The sequence below is a fragment of the Haemaphysalis longicornis genome, unplaced genomic scaffold (genome assembly GCF_048455015.1).
Source record: "Haemaphysalis longicornis isolate Haplotype H1 unplaced genomic scaffold, Haemaphysalis longicornis Haplotype H1 scaffold_6, whole genome shotgun sequence".
Classification (NCBI taxonomy): domain Eukaryota; kingdom Metazoa; phylum Arthropoda; class Arachnida; order Ixodida; family Ixodidae; genus Haemaphysalis; species Haemaphysalis longicornis.
The window spans coordinates 51,124,612-51,146,597 of record NW_027526407.1 but is presented as its reverse complement, the minus strand read 5'-3'; the positions used below and the strand labels follow the sequence as shown (position 1 = coordinate 51,146,597).

Genomic DNA, 21,986 nt, shown 5'->3' with positions numbered 1-21,986 from the left:
CCTCAAATTGAGGAGCGCCGGGCGCGATGGAGAAACGGATCGCTCGGTGCGCTCGCCATTTTTGATCACGACTATAGGTCGAGGTTCTTCGGTCACGATTATAGGTCGACCCTCAATTTTTAAGCACATTTTCGGAAAAAAAAGGTCGACCTATATTCGAATAAATACGGTAATCTTTGTACATAACTAGATGGATAGCAGGATGGTAGGCTGATTTGCGGCCTTTTCGTAGCTTAATCAGCACGTAGTAAACACTGTGGAGTTGAATGGTGCGAGAACATTTTGTTTATGGAGAGAAGCAACCTTTGGGGCTCGCGACTCGAGTGCTGTGGCGTGAAAGTGAGCGCGTGTATTCCTGCCTGGAATGCTATATTGAAAAGATCACGCTTGATGTTATTTTTGACTCCTCCCATAGCCCCCAATGCTTACAGCATTGTTTCAGGTCAGTAGCATGCATTTTAGAGTGATTTCTATTTGTTTTTGTCGCACTAGTCGCACTTTTTTTTTGCTGAGTGCAAACATTAAAAGCACGAAGGAAGTTGTACAGAACGGGGAATGACTCTGCTAAACGCAGTCGCGCTGTCACTGGTCGCAAGTGCAACCACGGCCTCAATGCGCGGCATGCTATGCAGACTGTCGCACGAGATGCCAGAGTCGAAAGTGGGAACGTGCCTTAAGGGGGGACACTGGTCTTGAGGACCGAAAATTTGCCAAAAAATCAATTTTCTGTATTAATTTTATTTACAGTCTTTGGGTCCCAAAGAATGTACCTGCAAAATATTATAGCTGTACCATAAGTATTTACAAAGCTGTCACCATTTGAAGTTGGCTAAATGGCCATTTTCCCCTGCATTTCTGAACTTTGTGCCTTGTTTTCTCAAAACCAGTTTTTTTCCCATGAGGTCAACTGTCGGGTACAATATCTTGGGATGTACTGGTCAGATTTGCGTCATTCTTGCTGCATTTGAAAGCTTAAGAACTGAACAGTGCAATAAAAGCAGAAAAATATAATATTTCCTTGTACTAGTGCAATTTTTTATTCATTTTGTTATACGAAAACATTGATAATTGATGACCTGACATTTAATAAGTTCAGAGCAATTGCAGAAACAGTGATAAAATTACTGTTGTGGTATAGTTGCACTCCCTGGTCCTTCGAGAGCACAGAGGAACAAGAATTATTCAAGTATATCATCAGCAGATAATTAAAAAAATGCCCGAAATGGAATGACATAACATGTTGCAAAACTCTAAACTTAGACTATATAGATGAAAACTGACTGCATATTTGTGCTCAGGATGTTAAAACACACTTAATGTGCAAATTTCAAGGAGATCGGTTCAAAAATAACAAAAATGTCTTCAAGACCAGTGTCCCCCCTTAAAAGAACATGTGGGGAGGAGGCCAGCACTTGCACTGCAGTTGGCGATGTAAGTATGACACCACCGTCAGCTCACCAATTTGATTTCAGTGGGACCACAAAAAATTTGGTCGAGTTCTGTGGAGCAATGTTACATGGAACAAGCCCGAATTCAAAACACTTAGCTGTATGCCCTCACGAGACCTCTAAACACTATCGAGCTTTAGACAATAAGACAGTCAACTGAAGTCGAACAGATAGGTTAGCTAGAGACACACAGGCACGTAAGCACGCAGAAAAATGTGCTGTAAGCGATTCCGTGTCCAGCTGCTCCTCCCTGCACCTTCAGGACAAGAAGAGCTAAGCCTAAAACTAGCACAGCTAAGCCCCCAAAAACACCGCACGTGAACTACTTTTGCGTACGTACCTGCAGCCAGGTGTGGACTAAGGACTTGTCCACCGTGTAGCGCTTCCTTGTCTTCACTTGGAGCAAGTTGTTGATAAGGTCAACCGCTGGAACGACACCAACGACACGTGTCAGCACACGCTCTCATCACGTCAGCACAAAGCGAATCTTTCGTGGCCTCATTGATGGCAGTGGCGTTAACAAAAACACGCTGCAGGAAAGCCAACTTTACACGATGAGACGGCCCATGATGATGATGATACAAGGAATAAAACGCTTCCTGTGGTTGGAATCAACTTGGGTCGCTCGCGTTATGAAGCAGACATCTATCCGATAGCGCCATTACGATACAGTCCAAGCAATGGGTTACAAAGGTATACATAGTCAGTATCAGTACTGCTATAGGACCCAGCTGCAATGCAATAGTCACGTCGATAAAGAACAATGAGGAAACACAGGCAAGGGAAAATGCTCCAATGCAATAAACAATCAATAATGCAATGTGACAACCCAAGAAACAACACCACACACTACACTTTTAGCGCATTCTATCTTTAAACAAAGTTCAACCCCTCAACGACGACGGTTTTTAACGCTGACGGTGGGAGGGGCGTGCACGCAGCTTTCTCGCGAAGGATTCATTTGCTGTCGTCTGAGTTTGGACATTGACTCGCAGACAGTTTGAACTTTTGACTGTTGATGCTTTGACTTTGATAGCAGCAAATTTGGCTTCGGCACTTCGCCATTTGACTTTCGCATGCAAGAAAGTGTGTTTCAACTATAGTCGTCATTAGACGGACGGGATTTGAATTTTTTTCTTGTTCTCTCGCAAGTTAAACATCAAGCCGTAAAAGAGAAATGCAACGCACACGCACCTTCTGGGGATATGTCCTTCCACGGGTTCGGGGGGTACATAAAGTCGGCATTCTGGATCTGGTCATTGATGTCCTCTTCTTCGTTGAAGGGAAACGTCCCGCTTAGACTGCAAGGAGGGAGAGCAACTTTTAGAACCCAGCACCAAGTCAGGTAACGTAAGTGGCAAGTAAATGTAACAAGGTCCGCTAGTTTTCGAAAATTATTATACTTTTAGACAACACTTATAGACTACACCTATAGCCTACACCTGTAGGGACTATACCTATAAACCACCTATAGATTACACTTTGTGTTTGCTAAGGGAGGTTTCCCAAAATTACTATACTTCTAGACAGCACTTACAGACTACACCTAGAGACAACTATAGACTAAAACTATAGACTACACCCGCAGACTGCACTTTAGTGTTTGTTAAGGGTGCGCATGCGGAGTGATGATGGGCGCTAGACTGGCTGTACTAAAGATAGTGCCAGATGAACATGCCGAAAGCAAGTGACACACATACCTGACGTAGATGATGACGCCCACGGACCACATGTCGAGGGAGCGATTGTAGCCTTTGTTCCGGAGCACCTCAGGTGCTGCGTGCAGAGAAGGGGACATTTGTACTCAGTTAATCCCACAAAATTAAATTCAGGACGACTCAGCGAGCAATGGAACGGAAGATGATAGGTGTAACATTAAAAGACAGGAAGAGACCCGCCGCGGTGGCTCAGTGGCTAAGGCATTGTGCTGCTGAGCACGAGGTCGCGGGTTCGATTCCCGGCCGCGGCGGCCGCTTTTCTGATGGAGGCGAAAAGCAAAAACGCCCGTGTGTCCGAGATTTCGGCGCACGATAAAGATCCCCAGGTGGTCAAAATTAATCCGGAGCCCTCCACTACGGCGCGCCTCATCGCCTGCGTTGCGTCGGCGCGTTAAACCCCACAATCAATCAAATCAAGAGACAAGAAGAGAGTGAAGTGGGTCAGGGAACAAGCGCGTGTTAAGGTCATATTAGTAGAAATCAAGAAGACATGTACGTGCGCAGGGCATTTAATGCGAAGGCAAGACAACCGTTGGTCTTAAGCGTAACAGAGTGGATCCCTAGAGAAGGCAAGCGTGGCAGGGGACGCAGAAAGCTAGGCGGATGAGATCAAGAAGTTTTGTCGGGGTAAATTGGTCGCAGTTAGCTCAGGACCAGGATAATTGGAGATTAATGGGAAAGGCCTTTGCCCTGCAGTGGGCATACATAGGCTGGTGGTGATGATGATGATGAATCCTGCAAAAGGTCGGGATTTGCTATTGTCACCTGATGCCCAAATTTAGGTGGAACACCGTGATTTGCAAGAAGTCATAGCATTTTCTACACATTTTTTTCCTAACTCAAACCAAGCTTTTGTTTGGACATTTGCTTGATGAGATAACATGCAGCCTTCCAGACTACAAGAGCGTGTTGTTCGGTAGACTCTTGACGTCATTTCAGTGAACTATTTCAACATTCTTCTTTCATAATTTTTTGTTTCTTTTTACGACCTTTGTCCTAGGATCGGTGAAAAAGCGTTGAACAGTTCAATGCCTAAAAAAATTCTTTCAGGCTAGTTAAAGCAATTAGCCCAAAATGAGCACACAGTGCCAGCACATACCTAGGTAGGCAGGCGTGCCCACAACAGACCGTCGGAAAGACTTCTCGCCAATGATGCGGGCAAAACCAAAGTCACAGAGCTTCACCTGCACGAGTCAAAAACAAAGCAGATTTAGTTTCAGCCGGCATAGAAAACCCAACAAAAAAAATTCACAAGGTTTAAATCCCCATCGAAGTGGAAAATGTTTAGGCTACTGTGTTGCTCAAAAGACTTGCACAGCAGTCTTGCACAGCTGATCCGAGTTGTTCCAGTCAAAGCTGTAATCTTTACTTGCTTACACCTCAGACACAGCTTTCCTAAATCCGTCGTTGGGAGCATCGTGTGCTTCTGGGTGGCTTCATTTATTCTCTGATTACCGTCAAAATTGTGAATGCACACCTTGAATCCTTAAAGGGGCCATGCAGACAAAGTACAAGTTTGTTTTAGTCGAAAGATTTCGTGTTTTATAGTTTCCCCAGAGCTTGTCCGGCAGCAAACGATGCCATATTCCCTGAGAAATTAATCAATTTAGGTTAAAATTTTCATTCTCCTGCCAAATTGTGTGTTTTAACATCGTCTGCAATGACATCATAAGAACGGGTCTTCAAGCTAAACTTGGTGTGTAGTGGAGACTTGTTTACCGTCAGTCAACCTAGATAGCACCACCATACCACAGTGGGCCGTTTTTTTGCCTCCGATTTGTTTTAGATTGTCTTTGTACCTGGCTTGTTTCTTTTCTGTTCAGGGAGAAAATAATTGTTTCACGAAACATGGTGCTTGCTCGACAGATACGGTCACATAAGACACCGTTGCTTGCATCAATTGGCCAGTGTTGTCAGAGACAACCCCAAAGAGCCGCAGTGCTGTGCAGCTAAAATAAACATAGTGTGTGCAGTTCCAACAGCAGTGTGCAAAGGTACTTACTTCTATGTGCTTTCATAACTTTCATTGTTTACCCCAGCATTCTTACTGCTATAAAAAGAATGTGCCCTAAATATAAGTGCAAATACCTTGTTCAGCAAGCTTATAAGCTCTGCCTAATTTGTGCCTGCTTTTGCTGGCCTCAGCCAATCGCGTAGCTGGGCGCATATGACATCATAGGTTATGTTGCGGGAAATGAGCTAGTGGGTCGTATGGCCTTTCCCTTTCTTCCTAATTATACAGCTTACTTGAGCAAAGTGTGTGTTAAAAGTAGTGTCAGAATGATTCTAACGAGGCAATCTTTCGAATGAAGCAAGGTTGTGTTTTGTCTGCATAGCCCCTTTAAGCAGTAGTCAGGTCACATTCAAAAACTGAAGGATTGCATTCCAAGCCCTGTTATAATCGAAACAGTCATGCTTTCATCTCATAGGTTACAGCTCCACCCCAGTCTGTTAACTACAACCAACTGTTGACTACAATTGGTGCGTAACAATTCAGACCAACTCACCTGTGGGAATTCCGAGTCGGACGACAGCAGCACGTTCTCGGGCTTGAGGTCGCAGTGGACAATGTTCTTGGAATGTAGGTGCTTCAGGGCAATCAGGATCTACACCACCCCAAGAGCAAGATGAGCACCACTGATTTCACCCCCTTATGCAAGGGCCGTAACAATTATTACGGCCGTGTTATTACACAGCAGGCGTAATACAACGCAAAAGGCCTAAACTTCGTTTCCACAACTGATGAAGATCAATGATGGTACGTTTATTGAGCTTTAGTGTGCTGATCTAATGAGACGTCTGTGTGCTTTATCTCCAAGACAGGAAGTGGACAGCATTTCCTCCTCTTAGCCTCGCCGCTCCACAATAGAAGAAAGTGAAGTGAAGGCTACAAATTCTTTACAGCAAATGACAATCATCAAAACACGACTCCACTTTGGCCATTTTTTTTCAAGGTTTGATGGCACTGAAATAATTTACCACACAGGGAGTAAGAAGGCTGTATATCTCCGTCAGTGGCAAGTGCGAGCTATATGCTCTTGAACAATCTACGAACTAGCCAATGACTCCAGTAATGAGAACGGGGTCATAAAAGAACTCTTGCTTAACCACAACTGCGAGTTACGACATTAGACAATACAGCTTGTACTTACTCCAGCCAGGATTTTACGAGCTGGATCAGGGAAAAACAAAGGCAGTGAATCACTACTCCGATTCCCGTCGCATCCCCAATTGCGACCTTTCATCCTTCACCTGTATGCTGGCGACTGAGGAAAAGACAGGCCTTAAGGGGGGACGCGGGTCTTAGAATGGTCAAAAATGGCCAAAATATCGATTTTGAGAAAATCCAATTTTTGGAATTATTGTACCTTCAAGCACCTGCCTTCAAAATATCAACGCGAAATTCCATCGGGAAATACTCTAAAATCATGTTTTGAAACGCCTCGAGGGCCACGAAATGCCCAGAATTGGGCAAAAGTTGCTTCAAATTCCCGCGCGCCCCGCGGGCGAAGCAGCCGACCGATCGCCGCCATCTTGGTCTTGTTTTGAAGCTTGTTTCTTTGTGCGCATTTTGCGGTATCTCAAAATGGCGTCGCTTGAGTAGAACGACCGGCCTTGCCAGTTTTCCGAAGGCACCTTCTCGGCCGCTGATTGACTAGAGCGGGCGCGCGCGGTTTGAGTTCGCCATACGACCCCTCCCATTGGTCGGCGCGACTGCTGTCATGGCGGTCGCCATCATGGCGTCTGCTACGCGCGTCTGACGGAGTCCGCTCTTCTGGCGCAGCGCTCGCTTAGAGCAGTTTTTTTTTACAGTTTCTTCTAATTCTTCCATCGCGTACTTTCGTGAATGATGCCAGGAGACGTACGTTTGAAGAAGACGACCCTTCATGCGCACGGGAAGCGAAAGCGTCGTCCGCCTATCCCAAGGTCGCGTGGTGCGACTTCGGGCCGCTCGACTCCGCCGGATGAGAATCGTTCGCCGCCTCGTATTGCCTCGCCTGCCCCATCGCCTGACCAACCACCTCCGGAATCCATACCTGGTCCAAGCACGTCCTGCCGGCTTGACACGAGGTATTACACGGCGGAGGAGATCGCCGCGCGTACGGAACACGCGGACGAGGTCAAGCGCGGAACGGAGACTAAGTCAGCAACGCAGCGGAAATTCGACCTCCTTGAAGTGGATTTGGCGCACTCAGAGGAAGAATCCGGCACAGATTTTGTCTTAGTGGATTTTGCAATGCTGAAGGACCTTTTCGCGCACGTCAGGTGCGGCAAGTGCGGGCTGGCGGCGCCGGATTTGAGGAAGCCTGACCGGCAGTATGGCCTCGCCGTGAAGCTCGAGGTGACGTGCTCGATTTGTGAACACCGTGTGGAACGTTTTTCCTCGCCAAGGACCGAAGGATCTGGCAATATCACTCTTTTTGAAGTGAATATGAGGGCTTTGAAAAGTATTCAAAGCATGGGGAAGGGGGTGACTGCTCTTTCAGATTTTTGTGCTGGTATGAACTTGTCCCACAGAGGCCTGCACCACAAGACATTCCAAGCGCACTTGAGGAAAGTGGTTCAGGTTTGCGAGGACACTGCAGCAGCCTCTGAAGCTGATAGTGTGCGTGCCATCAAGGACTTGTACACCTTGGTCAGCCGCCAAACAACATAGATGATATGTTTGATGGCACGTGGATGACAAAGGGACGGTTGTCACACATTGGAGTGGGCTGCATCATTGGAGTGTACACCGGCTTGGTGATTGATCATGTAGTCCTCTCTAACTTTTGCTTAGGTTGCACCATCAGACCCAAAGCTTCAGATGAGGGCTACGAAGATTGGCTGGCAGACCATGAGTGTCAGCGAAACATTGACTGTGGTGCAGGACGCATGGAGGTAGAGGCAGCCCTGATAATGTTCAAGCGCTCGCTCTCCAAGAATGGGCTGCAGTACACAACCGTGATGTCCGATGGAGATAGCCGCACCATGCACGGCTTGAAGGAAAAAGGCGTCTATGGGTTTATCCCCTGAGGCCAAGAAAGTTTGCCTTCCAGCTACATTTATTTTCCCCAAAAGACTCTTTTGAGGGCCAACAACATGATGCATTTGCGGAAAACGCACTGCGCAGTGTCCCACCCCTGTATCCTCTCAAACTTCCAGCATAAAAACCGCGAATGAAATAGCCTCACCAAAGAACAAAAAAAGGGGGCACCTAAAGCAAGTTTCACCCTCACACTTTTGCCGTACACAATATTCTGGGTACCACAGTGCACTGTAATAGATGATGGCACTTCACGAAGGACTGTTGCAGTTTTCACGACGCCAGCAAGACACCACCAGATTACACAACGCTAACAAAATGCCAACAGATACGAAGTCGATAAATTTTGCTAAATTCCTGTTGGGGTCCGTTACTTGGCCTTTTGTATCTCCAGTTCTAGTTGACATTTTTGGAATCCAAAGACAGATTTGAAAATGGGAAGAACATGTCTTTGTTACTGGGAAATTTTGAAGCTACACTACTGATGGTTCATCTCATAACACATGGCCAAACTTCAAATGCAGTTTTCTCAGTTTCATATTTTTGGTCACTTCCCTCAGCCTTACGCAGCTTTTTGGAAACTTATTTTTGCTTCATAAGGTCAATCTTGGTACCATTTTTTTCAGTACAGCCTGAGGCAGCCGATGACATTCTTAGTTTTTCTGTTTAGGCTACGCATAAATGATGACTTGCAGTTATTTTGATGAGCCAAAATATCCAATACTGCCATTTTTTGTACTTGACATATTTTTTTAGGATGCCGTGACTTTAGAGAAAAACGAAGAATGTCATCGGGTATGGGAACTCTCTGGCTATCCATTCATGTAATTAAAAGCGACAAAATGCAATGCGAAAGTTCATTAAAGCTGCGTAAGAAATTACCTAATTGCGGTTTAGACTTTGTATGATAACTTTTGAACTAACAGCACCAGCTCAAATATAATTGCATATTTGAAATCTACAGAGAAAAGCACATCAGTGTGCAAATTTTCATAAGTTTCTACCCATAAATAAAAAAGTTAGTTTTAAGACCCTCGTCCCCCCTTAAACACTGTTAAAAAAAAACCCACTTTTGACTCTATACTATGGGCTTGTCCTCAGGCAACTCAAGAAGGCCGTAAAATCGTGAGTGATGAGCAGTGGGAGACCGTGCTGCTCAGCTCTGACCCAAAAGACCAACTCTGGGCCGTCCAGTTGGCTGAAAACGCCGCCAGGGCCCCAGGGCCCAAGGGCTGCTGGCCGCCGTTTAGGAAGGAGGGCTCCTTACAAACAACTGGACAAAAATCTCTCTCTCTCTCTCTCTCTCTCTCTCTCTCTCTCTCTCTCTCTCTCTCTCTCTCTCTCTCTCTCTCTCTCTCTCTCTCTCTCTCTCCAGACTCGTACAAGAAAAAAAAAAAAAACAATTTTTGATAATTTTCTGGTTATCCGTTATCGAATTCTTCCAATGTTTCCTTGCACCAAGGCGCAGTCGCCACTGATCTCTCCTTTTGGACTGACCTTGACTCTGGCTTGCGAGAAAAAAATCTCCTCTCGCAAAAAAAAAATTATAGAAGGAAAAAAAGAGCAAGAAGAAGAAGATGGAGCAGCAGGAGGAGAAGGAGCGGAGAAAGGAGGAGCAGGAAGAAGAAGAAGAGAAGAGGAGAAAGAAGAGAAGAGAAAAAAGAAGAGGCGGAGGAGGATGAGGAGGGGGAGAAGATAAGGAAGAAATGGAGAAGAGAGAAGGAAAAGAAGAGGAAGAAAACAGAAGAAGCGGGCAAAGAGAGAGAGCGGGCACGTACCTGGTAGATGAGGAAGCGGGTGGTTCGCTCGGAGAGCCTGCCCTTCTCGGAGGAGAGGATCATCTCGAGCATGTCGCCCTTGAGCTTCTCCATGACGACGAAGATGCGCTCGGTCGTCTCGAACATCTTCTCCAGGTCCACCACGCCCGGGTGGCGGATGTTCTGCAGGATGGCCACCTCGTTCTTCAGCTGCGCCTCCTGCTTGGTCGGGAAGCGCAGCTTGTCGATCACCTTGATGGCCACTGCCCGGCTGCTCGTCCGGTGGACACCTGGGCGTGATGAGGAAGGAAGAGGAGACGTCCTAACGGTATGAGAGCTTTTTCTCTTTGGCTGGCACGACTGCGGACCGACCGAAAGTTCCCTCTGGCCAAACAAAAAAATTGGCTGCGTATCTGCCAAGGATACGCAGCCAAACTTCCCTTCTTTGGGCCCACGAAATATACGGCGATCCTTGTTCACCGACCAAAAACCTTGTTTCCTCCTGTAGCGTACACGCAGTGGGTCGACACTGACGTGCCACCCAGCTGCACGGTTTCCATGTGCATCAACGCATACTCCACCACCTTCAGTTTTAAACAGTCTGTGCAGCTCATGTACTGGACCATCGTACAGCGTGCACCAGGAGCACAAAAAAAAAAGGTCGAAACACAGCTGAACAACAACACCACGGAGCGTCATGGCGAAGTCGCGGAACAGCAAGAGCAGGGGATAGCAGAGTACGTTTAGTGCTTTGTTCGCACGCCGCCAAAAACAGCCGGAAAAGCAAAGATCAAGGAAGGAGTGCGGAGTACATTTTGCGCTTTGTTTGCACGCCGAAACGTTTTTATGGCACAAGGTTTGTTTTGTGTTCCGCAGATGGCGCACTGCAAGCGCGCAATTTTCAAATTGTGAGCCACAGCATTTCCGCTCATGTCTCCGGCTACTGTAGAGATTTCTTTTTGTTGGAATGCGTTTTTAGCATTTCTGCGTGTACTGTGGCATGATAGCAAGTTACTGCAATCGTCTACAGCATCAGCAACCCTGCTGAGATAAAAACATATCCCCGCTGCATTTTTATTCAAAGTGACAAAAACGTAAATTCTCAGGAAGAAAAGTGGGGGGAGGGTTCATTACACAAGTGGGTTCATTATGCGAGTAAATACGGTATATGCAACATTTTTTTTTAAAGAAAAGATGAATTACCAGTACTGGTGCCTTGAGGCAACTGCTGGTGGCTCCTCAAACTGGTTGGGGTTCCTTGAGTGTACTCGATACTAAACGTGATTAGCACTCCCAACAACGACCTGTGCTGTGAATTTCCAAGTACAATTGCCTTATTAACAGGGACACTGGCTGAAGTGCAGTACATTGCAGTCAGGCCGATTGTTAGCAAGTTCGGATAACACAGTTAGCTGGTAACTATTCAGTCAGTGCTGTGCTTCTTGCTTCTGGCTGTCCAGGTCACAACGTACAAAAGCTTTGCACATGCACCCACCTCCGTAGACGATACCAAACTGGCCCGATCCCAGGACCTCGTCCGGGAAGATCTGGTACCGCAGGCTGATGTCCTGCATTCAGAAACCAGCACACGGGGCAAAACAGTTCGCATCGCAGTAGAGATAGGTGCAACGTTTTTGGCATCTGCGCTCAAACTGTGGCAATGAAACACGGGAAGCCACTGGGGTTACACTGGGGTTACACTGGGGTTACACTGATGACACAGGACTCAAGCCAAAAAAGAGCGAGGAGAAAGCTGAATGCGTTCCTTAATTGACAATGACCTGCTACAGCGACTGATCAGCTGGCGGGAATGGGAAACTTGCAGTCACTGCGCACGACGCAACCCTCCTCCTGTTTCTGCCATTATCCTGTAGCTGACCAATGCGAGGGCCTGGCTCTGTTAATCATCCATCAGGCTAGCACACGTCTAACCTGGCGACACTCAGCTCCGAGGTGGGTACAAGCCTGGCACTTCCAGTACAATGCAGAACGCTAACAGATGTGTTGGCAGGCTGAACCTTGCAGCGAAACCAACCTAGAGATACCGAAATACCCTTATTCACGAAAACAGGGTGTAAGTTGGTCTAAGAAAACATTTCACAGTAGAATAAAATCATGGCTCTTGACATTACAGTTGCTGGGGCTCAAATCCAAGCCGTTAGCATCGAAACGTGCGACTCAACCCCTGCGCCATGGAGGCCGAACAGCAGAACTTGTTTATCAGTTGCTCGAGAGAAGAGAAGGAGTGTCGCAAAGGAGTCACTACACAGCGCTGGTGTATACAGGAAATGCCAGGCTTGTACCTATTGGGAAATGGAACGTGGCCTACCCCGATGCTATGCTACTGAAGCCAAACAGCGAGACGCTTTCAGCACTTGCTCATGAGAACAGCCATGTTCCAAGGGAACCGGTAGACGGCACTGGTGCACACCTTAAAGTTCCGAGAGAACGCCCTCCCCCGAAACATCGCCCACCGCTCTTTAGAAGCAAAATATTGAATTTCCTAAAAGACCTCCAAGGTCGTGACCCACCCCTTAAAATCGATGGCTTTAGCGCCGACGAGTGACCAAAACAAACACGAATCATCCATTCATGTGTTGATGTGGTCACTAATTTGTCCTTTCCACTTCATCATCCGAAAGCTCGCCCATCTCGCATTTTTTCTTAGTATCTCTGCAGTTTTGGTTGGTGGTGCCGCCACAATTTTTGTAGTTTTTTCGTACCTGACCCGAAAGACCGCCCACCTCGCATTTTTCACTTGATATCTCCGAAATTTAGGTGGCTGTTCTTTCGGAACTTTACGGTACAGGAATTGCTGGGCTTGTACCTAGACGGGAATGAAATGTCGCCAACCCTGACACTACCAAGGCCAAACAGCGACGTTCTTCCAGCAGTTACTCAAGAGACTAGTCAAGAGACTGCTAAAAGGGTCTCGTTGTTTGGCCCCACAGCACTGGGGACAAACAACGAGACCCTTTTAGCAGTTGCTCGAGAGAATAGGAGTAGTGTTCCGAGCAAACCAGTATATGACGTTGAGTGCACACAGGAAATGCCTTGCACCTACACGTGAACAGGGTGAAGCCCCAGCCCAAAAGACAGACGAGCAAGACGCGTGTACTGACCGTGCTCTGCCCGCCGCTGCCGCCGCCCTCGTCGTCTTGCGTCTGCTGCTGCCGGGCGACGGGCATGAGCGCCTGGCGCAGGGCCAGCTCCCAGGGGCGCACCTGGTCGCGGTCGTCGCCCACCAGGTAGGTGGGTCCGCCCGTGGCCAGGCGCAGCTCGAAGCCCACGTCGGGCCGCCGGGGCGGGTCCACCGAGAGCACCTCGGCCAGGGGGATCTCGCGGTGGTACTTGGAGCCCGTGTCCGAGTGGAACAGCGTGAGGGCCTTGCTGTCCAGGCGCCAGTAGTAGCGCTTGCGTACGGGGTCCCGGTCCGTGCAGTGCACCAGCCAGCCCTCCTTGAAGAGCTTGGCGCCCCCCTTGCGCTTGGTGTGGCGCACGCTCTGGACGATGCGCATCAGCGGGATGTTGTTGCTGCCGGACTCGCTGGGAGGTGGAGACGAGAGGGAGAAAGGATCACTTTAAGTGCGGATTACAACCAACTGCCAATGCTTCATCAAGGGGGGACATGGCTCTTAAAACCATTTCTTTTAATTTTTAAGTAAATTCTGTTAAACTTGTCAGTCTGAGGGAGAAACACAAGCACTCACTCGAGGCTGGCCTTGGGGAGCTCGTCCTCTCGGCCGTCCGACGGCCGAGCTTCGTGCTGCTCGCTCTCCGTGTCCGAGTCGTCCTCGGCGTTTTCCCGCTCGCCGTTGTGCTCGAGCTCGGAGCTGCCCTCGGAGTTCTCCTGAGCTGCACGCAAGATGCACCCAGCTCTGGTGAAGCGTTTTGAAATCCAATCACTGCAGGCACTACTAAACAGGAAAAGACGAGAGGGAGGATCACCTAAGGTGCCGAGTACAAACAACTGCCAATGCTTCGTTAAAAGGGCCCTGCAACACGGCCAACAAACACTTTCACTTCTTTTTTTTTTATTATTCAAGCGAAGATGTACAGTGTGGAAAGATACACCCAGACAGCCTCCTTAAGGCTACATTTTGATTGCATGATATTTCGACCACTCGTAACAAATGCGTTAACATATGGTGCCGGCTACTGCTCTCCAGAAATGAAGGGCTGATGGGCAGTTCAGCTGCTTCGAAGCAACTTTTATTGTTAATCCGTGCCCCCAGATCCATCCTTGAAAATGCAGTACGGTCTTGTTAAATAGTTAAAGTGCGAAGGGGAATACTGGGAAAGAAAAAAAAGGACAACAGGACAAGTTCTCACTTCCAACTGAAATTTAATGTAACAACTTGCATGTCATTTAACTGACCACCGGAATAAAAAAAGGTACACAACAAAGATACAATGAAGACGTGTTTCTTGTCTTTGTTCCACTTCGCACTGTAACCACTTAATGTGACCATACAACTCACCCAACAGTGCACCTCATGTCTAACGAAAAAAAAAAAAAGACAAAAACATACAATAGAGACATCTTTCTTGTCTTTGCTCCCCTTGACACTGTAAATAGTTAATATGACCAACCAACAAACCCAAAAGTGCACTTTGTTACAGCATGATCTTGTTGTTTTCTGGGTATTGCCACAAACTGGTTTACTACAAAAAAAAAAAAAAAAGAAAGAACTGATCGGGGGAGGATGTACTTGGCGGGAAATGGTAAAAAATAAGGAGAGAGAGAGAGAGAGAGAGAGGAGAGAGAGAGAGAGAGAGAGAGAGAGAGAGAGAGAGAGGAGAGAGAGAGAGAGAGAGAGAGAGAGAGAGAGAGACTCACAGGCGTCGGCCCACTCGCGGGGGGCCTCGCCCGTGCAGTCCATGGGGATCTTGTCCATGCAGCGCTTGTGGACGTTGAACTTGCAGTCCTTGCACTGCAGGCCCTGGCGGAAGAGCCCCTTGAGCAGCCGCTTGCAGTGCTGGCACACCGTGGGCTTGGCGTACGAGTGCACCACAAACGTGTGCGGGATGCAGATGCGGCCGGCCAGCTCCCGCTCCACCCACGCGGGCCGCCCCATGTTGAGCGACGGCGACCGCTTCTCCCGCCCGCCCGCGCTGCCCGCCGACAGGTTGTTGCCGCCGCTGCTGCTGCCCGTGCACAGGAGCTGCGTTTGCCACGAGGGTTGGTGGGGGGAGGAGTGGCGTCAACAAGAGGACGGGCAGTGGCCTCGTGTGGAGTGCAATGTCGATTGGCGACGGAGGGGGAGTCGATACAGCGGGCGCCTAGGCTTAAGCCTACACTTGAACCATTGAACCTACACAACCCAAGATTGAGCCTTTGATTGAGCATACTCATTAGCCTACATTTAAGCCCGCACCTGAGCCTACACATGAGCCGGCACTTGAACCTGAGCCAGTTGAGTATACACGTCTGCCTACACCTATGTTCAGGCACACACATGAGCCCACCCCAGAGCCTATACATGGGCCTGCACTTGAGCCTGAGTCTAACACTTGAGTGCAATGTCGATTGGCACTGGAGGGGGAGTTGATACAGAGTGTGCCTACGCTTCAGCCTACACTTGAACACCTGAACCTACACAGCCCAAGATTGAGCCTTTGATTGAGCACACTCATTAGCCTACACCTACGTTCAGGCCCACACCTGAGCCTACACATGAGCCGGGACTTGAGCCTGAGCCTACGATTGAGTACACACACCTGCCTACACCTACAAAAAGCCTGAGCCTACAATTGGGTACACATGTCTGCCTACACCTACGTTCAGGCCCACTCATGAGCCTACTTGAGCCTGAGCCTACGATTGAGTACACATGTCTGCCTACACCTGCGTTCAGGCCCACACATGAGCCTACACCTGAGCCTACAATAAACCTGCACGTGAGCCTGAGCCTACAATTGAGTAGACATGTCTACCCACACTTATGTTCAAAACCCACACGAGCCTACACCAGAGCCTACACATGGGTCCGCACTTGAGCCTGAGCCTAATACACGTTTGCCTACACCTATGTTCATTTCAAGCAAACACATGAGCCTACACATGAGCCAGCACTTCAGCCTGGGCCTACAACTGAGCCTACATGTCTGCCTACACGTACATTCAAGCCCACACATAAGCCTACACAAGAGCCTACACATGAGCCTGCAAGTGAACCTGCAATCGAGCCTGAGCCTACAATTGAGCAGACATGTCTCCCTACACCTACATTCAAGCCCGTACATGAGCCTACACCTAAGCCTACACTTGTGCCAACAGTACATACCTGCACTGCATGATCTGCCAATTTTGGCTGTACAACTAATTTACTACTTTATTTGTCCTTTGGGTGTTTATTCAGTCATTAATTTAAACCGTATTGGGCAACAACTTTGCAGTACAGCTGTTGGTGTCACGTTTGACGAAACCTTTCACGTTTGTCGTCAACAGAATTTGTTGACACATGACCAAAAATGCAAAGATTCTTTTTAACGATTCTGGTTTTAAAAAATAAAAGTAAGTGTATCTTTTTGGAGAGAAACATATTTTTGTTACGCCTGCACAATTAAAACAACCGAAGCTAGTCTACAGCATGGAATAAGCGCAACATTACTAATCAAGTACGGCTCGTCCAAGGGGCACAAGGTTAAAAAAATGCATTTCTTGTCTTTCAATCAATAGGGTAGGAGAGATATACGTAAAAAACGAAAATAAAAAAAGTAAGTAACAATACAGTGTGGGACATCACACAAGACGAACCACAATAAACGATCAATAACAGCACAATACTTCGCTATAATTGAGACAGACAGTTTCAAATGCAGTCCACTGATTTGCACAGGCCTAGGCATTACTCTATGTGCTCTGCAAAGAGTAAGATGAACAAACAGAATGAACACATCAAAGCCTCAAAGAATGGACATCACATATCACCTCCTAGAAAGCTAAATGACTACTGCTCTTCAAGTGCAGTGCATGGACACATGGCAAAAGAGCTAAAGCCAATATTCATATGCCTACCACTCCTGCAAACGTCAAATACTCAATACAACTAGAGGCTTTGAAAAAGCACATAAAAACCCCGATAGAACTTAAGTTTACGTCTTGTACCCATGCTACACGAGCGTTTGAAAGGACATTTGAGTCGGATGGCCTTCAAAATTTGAAATGTCATTCGAACTGGAAGGAGTTCCGTCCCTAGACGACAATTCTCACAGGCAGTCGGAAGTTTCCGCATTCACCCACCATGTTTTGGGGTCACCACTGCTGCCCAATTTCGCTCTCCATAACTTGGCAAAAAAAATGTTTATGTCAGGCCAGAAAACCCCTTTGCAAGCGATAAAATTGATTATAACCTACATACACGAACATAGCATGCACAAAAAAAGCATTTTTTTCTTTTTGCACCGCCGCTGTTGAGAGTACCAAATTACTTTGTAATCACAGACTGAGCGATAGTAAACAAAACCAAAGAAAAATTAAGAGTGTGCTCTTTAAAAAGCAAGTTTTACTTGTAAATAATTATTTTTCTAAATACAGCACGCAGAAGCTGCCTGCAAAAGTACAAACGTTCACGTTTCAGAGGCCTCTGAGATTCTCAAAGGTCAGTTGTCGTGCTCCTCTGACTCAAATGGCATTTCAACCAAATGCCTTTTAAAAACATCATGTAGCAGCTTCAAGGTGTCATTTGATTCAAATGACATTCGATTCAAAGGCCTTTGAAATGCTTGTGTAGCACGAGTATTAAAAAACAAATTTTTAGTTCATAAACTGCTCTCTGCAAGCACAAACTAATTGTTCGAATGGATATCAGCTGACTGATTTGTACTACGCTTGTTCTAGACATCTCCTATAAACTGACCTCTGCTGACTCAACAACAAACTGGCCCGTAACCATAGGCATGCGCACAGGGGGGGCAGGGGGGGCGGCCGCCCCCCTAATCATCTGAAGGGGGGCGCCAAATTTGCCCCATACCTTGCCGGTGTAACACATGAAAGTAAAAATTTCTGCTCAGAAATATTTTGTATGTGTTCCATCTATTTTGTTTTGTATCCAAACATTTTGTATGTGTATATATTCCATCGCATTGAAATCAAAATTTTATAACTATCCCTCTTTGCACTGCGTTCGGACCGCTAGGCCTTCAATGGGAAGAGCTCGGGAGTTGCTGTAAAGGGGGGGGGGGGGGGGGGGGGGCAGCAGTAAGACTTTGCCCCCCCTAATCGAGAACTCTGCGCACGCCTATGCCCGTAACTACAGAAAAAATTAAAAGAAGCACTAAAGCACTAAAAAGCAGTGCCCTCCCATGTCATTTTGTGTTCCACATTAACCCTAAGGGCTGTTGTTGAATCCTGACAGTACTTACAGAGGACAAGATTCAAAACGAATTTGTAGAAAAACGAGACGCTCACCAGTGACAAAGAAAAAAAAAAAAGGATGGACGGGACTCCACACGTGACGGGCAGCAGCCGACGTCACAGAGATGAACGAAGGCCGTGAACAGGTGCGGCGATAGTTACCTGTGACCGCGAGCAGCGCAATGCAATTCTGCATATAATGCAACTGACCACGTTGTGGTCGTCGTTGAAGGTGGCCGCGCTGGAGGCGGTCCGCTGGACCGCTTCCGTCGGACTCCGAGGGTACATCGAGGTGGACGACCGCCGCCGGCGTGCGTGGCTGCAGTTGTTGGGGATCTTGTAGGCGCAGCGCTTGTGGAAGTTGAGGCCACACCCTGCAACGAAGTAGGGAGGGACATGGGGAGAGCTGCCACAGGAAATTCTCGCTTGCAGAAAGCTGCCCAGCTCCAAATCGCGAGATCACAAGGACGAGCTATGTGTGGAAAAAAAAAAAAAAAAGAAAGAAAGAAGGGCACGTATCTGCCTGCTTTGCTGAAAAAGCCACTGAAAAATGATTTATCGTTGAAAAACGATACATTTGTAGATTTTCTTATGAAAAATTTACAAATTATCCAACAGTTTCCACCAGCAAGTGAAAAATGGCGGACAAATTCATAGCCATTCTGCTGTACACCAAGCCTTCTAAAGGTAGGCTTTACATAAATGCATTGTTTGGGAGACATGTTTCCAGGGGCAACATAAAAGGCCCAATATTCATATATGAAGGCCTTAGAGCCTATTGTATATTTCCATATGACCCCATGTACCCCTATGGAGTGCTGTAAATCAAGCCCCTTTATAGTAGGTAGGCTTCATAACTATACACATAAGCTTAATAGAAAGACATCATTCCAGGGCAACATAAGTGGTCGCATATGAAGATAGGAAGGCCTTTTATGTTAGCATTTTCATATTCGGCGAGAGTGTGATACACCAAGTGTTATACCTGTGCTACATGAGCATTTCAAAGGGCATTTCAGTCGAACGGCCTTCAAAATTTCAACTGCCATTCAAACTGGAAGGAGTTCTGCCAATCCACACGACCATTCTCAAAGGCAGTTGAAAGTTTCCGCATTCGCCCGCCATGTTTTGATGTCGCACTGCTGCCCGAATACGGTCTTGACAAAAATTTAATTTTAGGGTTAAAATGGGCAAAATAAAATTATTAGTGATCAAATTGATCACAATCTACAAGTGTGCACAGAACAGGCACTAACAGCCAGGTTTTTTTTTGTTCGTACTCCCGGTGTTGAGAGCACGAAGTTACTTTGTAATCGTAGAGTAAACAAAAATGAGTGAAAAATTATGAAGATCGTTCACTTTAAACACCAATTTTTACTCGTAAATAATTGTTTTTGTCAGCGATTTTTTTTCCAGTAGTGTAGCCCTCTAGCGGTGGCCGCCCGAACCACACTCGAGGGATTATGGAAGAACACGCCCCCTTCTTTTTCCACCTGCCCGGCGAAGTTGAGGAAGCCGTCCCAGGCACCACGAATGGTTTCGCTGGGACAAATTTCTCTATGGCAGCCTTAGCACCCGTCTGTCAGCCGTTTTCGAGTGTTTTGGGCGAAGTGGGGTGGCAAATCGACTTCAAAGGTCTGCCAGCCGCTGGGGAGTTGGAGCGGCATTGCAACCCCATGCAAGCTGGTAAGGCATACAAACGGCAGATGCTGCATGTGTGGAGCTTTCTCAAAATCTCACGCCACGGTCGCCGCTCGAGTGGTTCGCCCAGTCTACCGCACCATCCAGAGCCGCGGGGAATCCCGCAGCAGGGAATCCCGCGGGGAATCCCCTTCGGAAACACGAGGCACGTGCGCTGCCTCTCGACAGCGACACAGCGATAAAAACAGCACACAATGAACTACGCGAACAACGTTAAAGTGAATAACGCCAAAGCAAAAAACGATAAAAATTGAGAAAAAAAAAAAAGATAGCAATGCTCGGAAAATGGAGCAGCGCGTAGCTGGCTCAGCGCTCGCATCTGGCTAATCCAATATGCCACGGTTATGTTTAGATTTTGCCCCCCAATAATGGTGGATCGGTCAATGGGAGCGAGAGTAGCGCACGCTCAAAGCGTTACTGAAAAAACATTCATTACGGCATGCAGAAACTGTGCCCGAGTACGACTGTTTGCGTTTCAAAGGCATTTGAGAACCTCAAAGGTCGTTGACGGTGCTCTTTTGACTCAAATGGCATCTCAACAAAAGGCTTTTGAAAACGTCATGTAGCAGCTCAAAGGTGCCATTTGAGTCAAATGACATTCGACTCAAAGGCCTTCCAAATGCTCGTGTAGCACGGCTATTACCAACAAAAAGACTGTTTTCTTCACTGAGTCCACATATAAATGCTTACACATTTAAACGGAAAACGGGTGAGTGATGTACAGAACAATAACCCAATTTTAAGACATTACTTTTTGTTACCGAACTCGTAGTCAAAGCAGTGTGAATGTTGTTATCCGGAGTGAAACCAATATTACTCCAGCAATATCACATGGTGGTAGGCTTTTCTGTGCACTTCGGCCATGCTACTCAATACAAAAGTGCTTACATCAAATTCTTGCGATACAGAATTAGCATGACCGCTGTTAGTGCAACTCGACACGCAATGCAGTGCAAGATGTCCACTCCCTTAAACGTTCAAGTCAATGAGATAACCGCTGCAGCTAATTAGGATAAAGTGCTGTGCAGTTAGGCTACCAAGCTTTCACTTTCCCCATTTATTTTTAGGAAAAGAAGAAAAGATTGACCTGTATCGCTCAAGTCAAAATCTTACCAGCTGCACTCACTAGACTTCAAGGTCCTAGGTGTTTAAGGTGGGACATGGCTCTTGAAAAAATTTCTTTTTTGAAGTAAAATCTGTGAATCTTGCCAGTCTTGCTGTTTTCCCCCCGCTTATTTCAAATATGGCATTATTTTTTTAGTCAGTCAATTAGTTCCAAAGGTAATTAGAGATAATTAGCCATTTTTGGAGGAACCATAGACAAAACAGCGTTAGTCAGAAAATTGTAATCTTATATTTTCCAATACTATGTACCCTGGTGAATGCAATAAGAGAATGGTTTTTTGATGCACAGATTGGAGCGCTAATTTTAAAGCTCATTAAACTTTCGTGGCACCAGTGGCAAGGAAACATTTCGAATGCCCATTTCAAACACCAAAGCTTAATGAGCTGTAAAATTAGTTCCAAGTGGTGCATCAAAAAACTGCTTCTCTTATTGCACTCACCAGGGTTCATAGTATTGGAAAATGTAAAGTTACAGTTATATGACCAACACTGTTTTGTTTATTGTTCCTCCAATAATGACTAATTATCTCTGTCTTGGGAACTCATTGACTTCCACAAGAAATAATGGCATGTTTTAAAGCAGTGGGGGAAAAGCAGCAAGGCTGCCAAGTTTCACAGAGTTTACTTAAAAATAAATTCTTTTAAGAGCCACGTCCCCCCTTAATTAACCAATCTGATTCGGATCAGTTGGGTAACGGTCTACAGCTGCTTCTGCCCCACAATGCATTTCGTGTCATCACTGAGAGTTCGCTGCAGCCTGAAAGGCTGCTCTTGAGCGGGGACCGCTTTGGGCGCACTGCCCTATTGCACCAACCTCGCACACCGCTACGAGAAAGAAAGCGAGCTCAACTC

At 46.8% G+C, this 21,986-nt stretch overlaps 1 protein-coding gene across 3 annotated transcripts in view; it reads right to left on the bottom strand.

The window, feature by feature from the left end:
* Positions 1-21,986, bottom strand: part of LOC144142639 (serine/threonine-protein kinase D3-like) — a 38,889-nt gene that overhangs the window by 5,434 nt on the left and 11,469 nt on the right. For 2 of the 3 annotated variants that reach the window (XM_077674291.1, XM_077674290.1), the window contains exons 5-15: positions 18,471-18,682; positions 14,790-15,114; positions 13,660-13,804; positions 13,072-13,495; positions 11,445-11,517; positions 9,971-10,239; positions 5,674-5,772; positions 4,266-4,350; positions 3,149-3,224; positions 2,643-2,749; positions 1,789-1,874 (exon numbers count right to left, since the gene is read on the bottom strand). In XM_077674291.1, the coding sequence (XP_077530417.1) occupies positions 1,789-1,874; positions 2,643-2,749; positions 3,149-3,224; positions 4,266-4,350; positions 5,674-5,772; positions 9,971-10,239; positions 11,445-11,517; positions 13,072-13,495; positions 13,660-13,804; positions 14,790-15,114; positions 18,471-18,682 (1,901 nt within the window). The remainder of the gene's footprint in view (positions 1-1,788; positions 1,875-2,642; positions 2,750-3,148; positions 3,225-4,265; positions 4,351-5,673; positions 5,773-9,970; positions 10,240-11,444; positions 11,518-13,071; positions 13,496-13,659; positions 13,805-14,789; positions 15,115-18,470; positions 18,683-21,986) is intronic. The other variant, XM_077674292.1, reaches the window with a different exon arrangement.